Raw genomic sequence first — 9,351 nt, forward strand, 5'->3', positions numbered from 1 at the left:
TTTTTTTCTTGTTAATCTCGGTTTTAACAAAGATACCACTCTAATGGCAGAAAGTGAAGAGGAACTAAAGAACGTCTTGATGAATATGAAAGAGATTGAAAAAGCCAGCTTAAAACTAAATATTAAAAAAAAAAAACTAAGATCAAGGCATCTGGCCCCTTTACTTCATGGCAAATAGAAGGGGTAAAGGAGGAAGCAGTGACAGATTTCCTCTTCTTGGATTCTAAAATCACTGCGGTTGGTGACTGCAGCCATGAAATCAGATGATTGCTTCTTGGCAGAAAGCAATGACAAACCTAGACAGTGTGTTGAACAGCAGAGACATCACTCTGCTGACAAAGTTCCATACAGTCAAGATTATGGTCTTCCCAATAGTCACATATGTTTTTGAGAGCTGGATCGTAAAGAAGGCAGAGCGCCAAAGAATTGATACCTTTGAACTGTGGTGCTGGAGAAGACTCTTGAGAGTCCGTGGACAGCAAGGAGATCAAACCAGTCAATCTTAAAGGAAATCAACCCTGAACACTCATTGGAAGGACTGATGCTGAAGCTGAACCTCCAGTATTTTGGTCACCTGATGTGAATAGCCAACTCATTGGAAAAAGTTCCTGATGCTGGGAAAGGCTGAGGGCAGAATGAGAAGAGGACAACAGAGGATAAGATGGCTGGATGGCTGGATGGACAAAAACTTGGGCAAACTTCTAGGAGACAGTGAGGGACAGGAAGGCCTGAAGTATTGCAATCCATGGGGTCACAAAGATTCAGACACGACTGAGCAACTGAACAACAACGATCTTTGTTTTAAAAAAGGGATCTCAGCTAAGACCTCAGAAGGGCAGAGGGCAAATTGTTTTTCCTCCTCTACACACTCCTGGTAGAATAATGGCAGGACCTAAGGAGAAGAATGTCAAAAGAGAAGTCAGGTGCCAGGGGCTTTTCTATGACCTCCTATCTACCCAGTGGTTGCACCATTTCTGAGTTTTAGGAGATCATTTTGAATTGGAAGGGAGGCCACTGATGTGTAAGAGGAGGTATGAAGGCAAAGGTGGCTATGAGAGCCCTAGGGACCAGTTCATGGAGACAGGACAGCTGCCTCTGCAGATCAGCAGTGCTTCTTGTGGTCTGACCCCTACAATCATATAAGCCATGACCTGTGGGTCACAGGGCTCAACTCTGATAACATTTTCATCACTGTGGCCAATTCTCCCCATATCCAAATGCTCATTCCCAGGACAAGTTAACCAGTAACAACAAATTTCTTACTAGTAATATGAGCAGAATCTTGAGAAGAAGTACACAGGACTTGAGAAAAAAATTATATTGTATACACAGGGTCATGAAAGTAGACCTGATGGACACAGGTTCTTATTATGTTCATTGTATGTATGTGGAATACTGAAATAGCCTAAAGTCAAATAGCAAAGAATTATTGTTTAATTTATAAGATAATCATGTAATTACTCTTTTATGTTAAAATAATAATTTAAATCTACATTTCTTGAATAGAATTTCAAGATGAAAGAAAAAGAATGAATTATAGAAAAATATGTGTAATGTGATCAACCTGAAACAAATTGATATTCTTTGTATATACATAACAAAAGATACAATGAGAAAGTCTATTTACCAAAAGAGAGCATTTGATAGAGGGGAGATTTCAGACAGTTAACATTAATGATCTTTGTCCATGTATCTTCATTTCCGAAATTTCTGCATCCTAATATGGATGATATTATTTCCAAAAGAAAAAGACAATAGTGCTGTGTTTCTATGTTTCTCTACCCTATTGCACCCTAAATTCTCTCTTTCATAGTGAGAAAACTATAAGGAAACTTTCTCTCTTTCATAGTATTGAAGGAAACACAAAAATAAAATTAAACAAATTACTAATTATACCCACTACTGAAGAGGAATGATTTAGGTGCACACTCGGCCATAGATTATCCTAAAGCAAAGCACAGCATAGTGAGAGTCAGAATTTGAATGCCAGTAGGATCTCAAAGTACACACTCAGTAACAACATGTGTGACCTAATTAATAAAGAATTGGATACTGTAAGGGATTAGCGAGAAGTTCTTTTATAGTTCTATTGGTCCCTGTCATTATATTGTAGGAAGAGGGAAATACTGAAAATGAGAATCTGGTACCTTAGTTGAGGAACTGCTGGATGTAGTTGGTGGCAGCTTCTGAGGAGTCTGGAGGCAATTCTCAATTGGGATTGTGCTGCATGCTGGAATTCCCAGAACCTGACTCTGCTCCAGAGATAGTTTCATCCTGGGGTCAGCAGTTCTAGTGGTCATGTCTTCTATTTTTCCAACTGAAAGATGTGCATTTTCTTCTTTCTGGTTAATGATTTTCAATATCATATGAACAATAATGTTTCTCTCTTACCCTCCATCTTTCTCTGTATCTGTCTGTCTTTCTCTGTCACAGACACCACAGTATCCACACTCTGCCAATTTTCTCTGGAATAACAAATTTCTCTGGAATAAGAGCACATCTTCTGACACTCCCAATACCTCCCCAGCTTTGCCCCTCACTAGGATTGCAAACTTCTCTCTGCAATGTTAAAACTCAGGTAATTGCAATGTCATTGGTCTGTTTTGGAATTCTGGCTCTACCTCTGTTGCAACTTTACTAAGACAACACTTGAAATTCTATCAGGTTATAATGGTCTCAGAACAACATAGGCTGCATTCATGAACATTTTTACTCATTAAGTCTTTCATTGCCTCATGTATTTACCAAATAAGCAAAATGGTTTCTATCCTCTGCTCTTCAAATCTAGGAAACCCAGGTCTCCATTCATTTCAATGCTCTGTTTGTCAACATACCAGAGATATTACCTCAAATTCATAAACCCTTAGGAGGGATTCTGTTGTCTGCCTAGTCTCTATCAGGCAACCAAATCTTTCATCGCTATGAACAATGCACAAACCCATTTGCAATTTCACCCAGGGTACAGACCCATACATATACAATTTCAGTACTTGAATTTTTACAATTGTTTAAGCCAGGGCAGGAAGTGTTTATGAAATAATGTATCTTGACCATCTCTGGTTTTACCCATGAAAGACTATTTCTAACATTCTACAGTATAGAGGGCTTCACCAGTGCCTCAGTGGTAAAGAATCTGCCTGAAATGCAGGAGTTGCAGGAGACGCAGGTTCTATCCCTGGGTCAGGAAGATCCCCTGGAGGAGGGCATGGCAACCCATTCCAGTATTCTTGCCTAGAGAATCCCATGGACAGAGGAGCCTGGCAGGCTAGAGTCCATGGGGTCGCAAAGCGTTGGACACGACTGAAGCGACTTAACATGCACAGTGTAGAATTGCCACAGTTCTTACCACTTCGAGCATCCATTTAACCAATTCATAAAGTACCAGTTGCTGATAAAACTTTAGATGAGGGACCTGATTAAAATGACTGTCTCTGACATGTAGCTTCTTGATTAGGATACTCTCTCACCTCCCTTGTCACCTCATTTCTCATTAGAAGGCTTGAGAGCCTAGGATATGAAAACAAATCTGAGACATAACATTATCTGATATAAATTTTTAGAGGTAAATTTCAGATATTGAAGCAGTCTATGCTCTGACTGTGGGAGCAATATATGCTGTTAAATGCTCACGTTTTAGAATTCAGTTAAGCTAGATTTGAATCCTGGAGAAGGCAATGGCACCCTACTCTAGTACTCTTGCCTGGAAAATCCCATGGACGGAGGAGCCTGGTAGGCTGAGGTCCATGGGGTCGCTAAAAGTCGGGCACGACTGAGCGACTTCACTTTCACTTTTCACTTTCATGCATTGGAGAAGGAAATGGCAACCCACTCCAGTGTTCTTGCCTGGAGAATCCCAGGGACAGAGGAGCCTAGTGGGCTGCAGTCTACGGGGTCGCACAAAGTCGGACACGACTGAAGTGACTTAGCAGCAGCAGCAGCAGCAGATTTGAATCCTGGCTCTAATATTTATTTTCTGCATGACTTAGGAGAAGATTTTTAACCCTAGGAACTTCAGCATTTTCATATGTCAAGTGGGATTAACAATAGCATCCTCAGGAGGTGTTATGAAGAATAATGAGATAATGTACACAAAGAACCCATATCTTAAAAGTCTAGCACCATTGAGTGTATTTCATACATAGAAATATCACTGCATTATTATTTTACAGTAGACACAGGGAGTTTCTATTTCTGCTCTGATCCACAGATGTTTCATGCTTAATTCTGGTCTTCTCGATGGAAATCCCAGATAGAGGTGGTATTGGAAGGACTTTATTAAAGAAACTTTTCTATTCACCTCTGCTGCTACTGCTAAGTCACGTCCAGGCAAGAGTACTGGAGTGGGGTGCCATTGCCTTCTCCGCAATTCACCTCTACTACTAATTTAATCACATTGACAAGAGCATCATGATTGGTTTTCACAATCAGTTAAACAAAAACTTCCATCATAAAAGCAGGATTTAGATCCCTAAAATATACTATTTGGGTGGATAGTATTTAAAAATAGTAATGGATTTTTTTCCCTTGTCTTATATCCTTCACAACTCCACCTGGTTCTTAAATCATGCCAATATGTGGTATTTGCTTTCAGGGAGACACCGCAATAGGAATCAAAGAAAATATTGGTCTGCTTCTGTCTCTGAATCCCAAACATAGCCTGCATATCACAGAAAAAAATAGTTGGGAAACCCTATGATGAGGAAGCAAGGCTTTCCTGCTCTTTCCCAGCAGAATGGCCAGATCCTTTTTGTTTCATGCCTCCTATTGAAGTGACTGGGCCCCAAAGGAGAAATGATTGCAAGGTGTTTTTAGGTGTATGAGGCCAAGGGGATAGATGGGCCTCTCTGGGATTCCTATGCTCCCGGGAATTTGGGGGGCAGCAGAATGATTCATATGAAAGTAGAAATGACTATTTCACAAATTTAGGCAGGTGGGACCTTAGAAAGTGTCAATTCTAAGCCTGTATGCATAGAAAAGTAGAGTTGACTTGTGGTGTACATGCATGTCATTGTCACAAGCAGACTGACAGCGGGTCTGAGGTTTCAATGACTAGACCAAGGCCATCTGGACCTAGAGGCAAACAGGCACAGATTACTAGCTCTATCCCATAAATAAAGCAAAGAGAGACTACATGAGGCATTACTAATTATCAGAGTTAACAGTAATAAAAACAATAACATGATAAAACTTGAACAACTATGTCAAAAGAAATGTCTTCAACTGCTATGCTTGGATTCGTATAGCGGGCTTCAGCCTGGGCAGCCTGGAACTTGGGTGACAAAATATTTTCGTGATTTAAATGCTGCTTTGGCCTATTCCTCCGGTCATTTGGTTATTTGCTGCAGGAATAGGTGTTGTACCCCAGTGTGATGGTAACCACAGGGTCATATCAGGACAGAATAAAGGCAGGCGAGGATAGGAGTTGATGCACATGTGTGAGCGCGCTCACTTTTCCATCCTGATCTGGTCTTATCCTGGGGATAGGGCACTTTGAATGAAAAACGCTGCCTGCTGTATCAGTAAACTGAGGATGTTGTGGCCATCAAGCCATCGCATTACAGCTGCCCGCACTGTAAGCCCTGAGGGAACTCAGGATAGAAGCAAAATGCCCTCCAGCAAGCAGTCAACTGCTTCAGCCAATCCTGACGGTGTCCCCTCAGGAGACTCAGGGTAAGGAAGCACAAGATACTGTCCCCAGATAGCTGAACTTTATAGCAAAGGGATTATTTCAGTGAGCCCAGACCCTTGCATCTTTCTGTATATAAAAATGTGTTAAATTTCTTGAGACATCAGGTTCTCTTTACAAACAGTAACATTTGATGTTCTGACTGCCTGGTCTTTGTTACAAGATTCCTGTATAACCTGCCTCCCCGCCCTTGCTTCTTCAGAGCAGCTCTCTCAGAGCTATCTGAGAATCCGTGTCCTCATCTTAAGTCCTCATATTTGTCTGCTGAATAAAACAACTCTTAACTTTTAGATTGTGCATTTTTTCAGTTGACAGGCACCTTATAATTTATATTATAGTCCAGTAACAAATAAAAATGTACATTTATTATAGTTTCAGTAAGTGCTAAAAAAGAGAAAGTAAACTGACCTTTGAAAGCAAACAAGAGGAATACCTAATATATTCTGAGAGTGGGCAGGTATCAGCAGGGACTTGCCCTAGGAAGAGATTAAAGTTTGCAACTCAAGACAAGTGATTTCAAACACGGAAAGTGTCTATGTCAAAACATCTGACCTGAGAAGGAGCACCGGACTTTGAAAATAAACCCTGCCATGTGGTCAGTGAGCAAACGGGAAGAGGGCCGAAGGAAAGTGGAATGTATGAAGTAAAGACACGCTCATTTTGACTTGTTTAGTCATCTTTCCCTCCTCTTTCTATTCAATACAAGAGAGTAAACCTCTCAAAATTGAGGTTTCATGAACTCATGCTTTGGTAAATAGACAAATTAACAAGGAGTTAGAATAGAGTGGGATCACAGACTAAACACTGATAAATGAAGGAGAAATTATAATAAATGAATAAATGGGAAATTCAATGATGATAATTCTTGTACTTATGTTGTAAGAAGTACAAGGAATGGGATCAAAAAGCCGGTACCTTGATTGAGAAATTGCTGAATTCTCTTGGTAGAACAATTGGAGTCCTCTGGTCACTGCTCACAGTTGGGTACAAGCTGGTTGCTGAAGTTCCTGGAAGCTGACTCTGGTTATAAGGTATCATCTTCCTTTTTACGTCCTTAGGTTTGGTGGCTGTGTCACTTTTTTTCTAGATAAAAATAGATTTTTTTTCTTAGTTCTTGAAAATGACTTTCAAAATCACAGAGAATACAGCATCCTTTGTCTTTTTAAATGTTCAATCTGAACTTTTCCATTTTTTCTGGACTAATAGCACATATTCAGATACCTGTATTACTTATCCTTTACCTACCTCAACTATGATTACAAATTTCACTCTCCAAATACTAAAAGCTCAGACAAAATTTCATTGGTTTGGGGATGGAATCTGGATCCTACATCTGATGCGAACAGGCCAAAGCAAGTAGATAACCTTCCCTGGCTATAAGAGAAGCAAATCTCAGCCCAAAGTTGGCTGCACTTAAGGATGTCTGTTAACTATGACTTTTTCATCAAAAAAAGACACAAGTGGGTTTCTAATATCCATTCTATAGGCTTCTACAAACCTACTGATCTTCTGAGGAAGATTACTAGGAGAAATATGGACTCTTGTGACTAATAAGAACAATGACAACAACCACAACAAAACCACAAATTTAAAGTCCCCTTATCTAGTTCTGTCTTCAAGTGGAATGTGTGGGGTGGTGGTGAAGATATAGACTGAGTTAGAGGGCAACTTGGGTCTTGGGTAAGAAACTGTGTTAGAGATTGTGGTTTAAATCTTGCCCTTGCCTACCCTTGACACTTATCTTGGGGGAATCTTTTCCTTCCCATTCATCTCAGACACATGCTCCATAGTTCCAGGTTTCATGTAACCCAGAGCAAAATAAAAAGCAGGTTGGGATAGAGGTTGATGCCTACAGCTGTGGACTCACTTTCCCACCCCTGTCTTGTATTCCTTTTTGATAGAGTATCTATACTCCAAGATCATTGTCCAGAAGAGAAGAAAAACAAATTTATTACAGTTGTGATACATACTATAAAGGAATAGTAAAGGATTCTGTAATGGCAATAAAAAATGAGACTATCTATAAGTTTTGGGGAGGGTTGTCTCAGTGAGGACATGCTGAGGAAGGAATTCAGGCTGGTACCTGATGGTTGAATTAATTTAGCCATTAAAGCAACATGAATCACGAATGCAAATCAAGGAATTAGCCTGTGTGCAAATACCTGACATGGGAAGGAGCATAGAGTGCTGAGAACTAATCTAGAGGTGCAGTTAAGAGAAAAGAGGTGAAAGGAAACAGAAATGTTGGGGATAAACATACCCTTATATTCCTGTCTAATTGCCTGGCCACCTCCATAGGCCTGTCACATTTGTAAGGTCAGCAATTATTCATAAATGTAAAAATGTCCAAAAGTCCAAGGACTTAGAATACACTGAGGCCTCAACATTTTTTTAATTCATTGATTTAATTGGCCTCAATATTTTATTTGATAAGTTTTTGGGTGATTTGATTGCATAAAGAAGTTTGTATCTAGGAAAGGAATACTGAGAGATTCTTTCGGGGTCATGAGTATTCTTATAATATGTTGTAGGGAGGGACATGTATTAGGAACAGGAAAATGGTACCTTGGTTGAGGAACTGCTGGATGGCTTTGATGGAGGCATTTGAGGAGTCTGAAGAAGGCCCTTAGTTGACTCTATGCTCATTACTGATGATCCTGGAAGCTGACTCTGCTCCTCGGTTAGCTTCATCCTCTTAGATTCATTAGTTTTAGTTGTTTTCTTTTTCTGAAAGTAGGATTTCCCCTGCCTGGTTAGTAGTTTTCAATGAGAAATGAAATACATCTTCACTACTGAGAAAATCAACTTTTTATTACTAGATTCTAGTTGTATTCATTCTAGTTAATCTCATTCTCTGTTGCCCATTTCTCCTCCTGCCCTCAATCTTTCCCAGCATCAGGGTCTTTTCCAAAGAGTCAGCTCTTTGCATCAGGTAGCCAAAGTATTGGAGCTTCAGCTTTAGCGTCAGTCCTTCCAATTAATTTTCAGGGTTGACTTCATTTAAGATTGACTAGTTTGACCTCTTTGCTGTCCAAGGGACTCTCAAAGTCTTCTTCAGCACCACAATTTCAAAGCATCAGTTCTTCAGCACTCAGACATCTTTGTGGTCCAACTCTCACATCTGTAGATGACTACTGGAAAAACCATAGGTTTGACTATAAGGACCTTTGTCAGCAAAGTGATGTCTTGGCTTTTTAATAGGCTATCTAGAAGGCGATGGCACCCCACTCCAGTACTCTTGCCTGGAAAACCCCATGGACGGAGGAGCCTGGTGGGCTGCAGTCCATGGGGTCGCTGAGGGTTGGACACGACTGAGCGACTTCACTTTCACTTTTCAGTTTCATGCATTGGAGAAGGAAATGGCAACCCACTCCAGTGATCTTGCCTAGAGAATCCCAGGGACGGCGGAGCCTGGTGGGCTGCCATCTATGGGGTCGCACAGAGTTGGACACAACTGAAGCAACTTAGCAGCAGCAGCAGCGGGTTTGTCATAGCTTTTCTTCCAAGGAACAAGCATCTTTTAATTTCATGGTTATGGTCACCATCCATAGTGACTTTGGCACCCAAGAAAATAAAGTCTGCCACTGTTTCCACTTTTTCCCCATCTATTTGCCATGAAGTGATGGGACAGGATGCCATGATCTTCATTTTCTGAATGTTGAGCT

General features: G+C 40.5%; 1 protein-coding gene across 1 annotated transcript in view; it reads right to left on the reverse strand.

The window, feature by feature from the left end:
* The window catches only part of IFI16 (interferon, gamma-inducible protein 16), a 47,054-nt gene that overhangs the window by 13,559 nt on the left and 24,144 nt on the right, over nt 1–9,351 (reverse strand). The window contains exons 4-6 of the mRNA XM_010846843.1: nt 8,252–8,413; nt 6,602–6,769; nt 2,148–2,342 (exon numbers count right to left, since the gene is read on the reverse strand). Coding sequence (XP_010845145.1) covers nt 2,148–2,342; nt 6,602–6,769; nt 8,252–8,413 — 525 coding nt within the window. The remainder of the gene's footprint in view (nt 1–2,147; nt 2,343–6,601; nt 6,770–8,251; nt 8,414–9,351) is intronic.

This window comes from Bison bison, unplaced genomic scaffold (genome assembly GCF_000754665.1).
Source record: "Bison bison bison isolate TAMUID 2011002044 unplaced genomic scaffold, Bison_UMD1.0 scf7180017864240, whole genome shotgun sequence".
NCBI classification, from domain to species: Eukaryota; Metazoa; Chordata; class Mammalia; order Artiodactyla; family Bovidae; genus Bison; species Bison bison.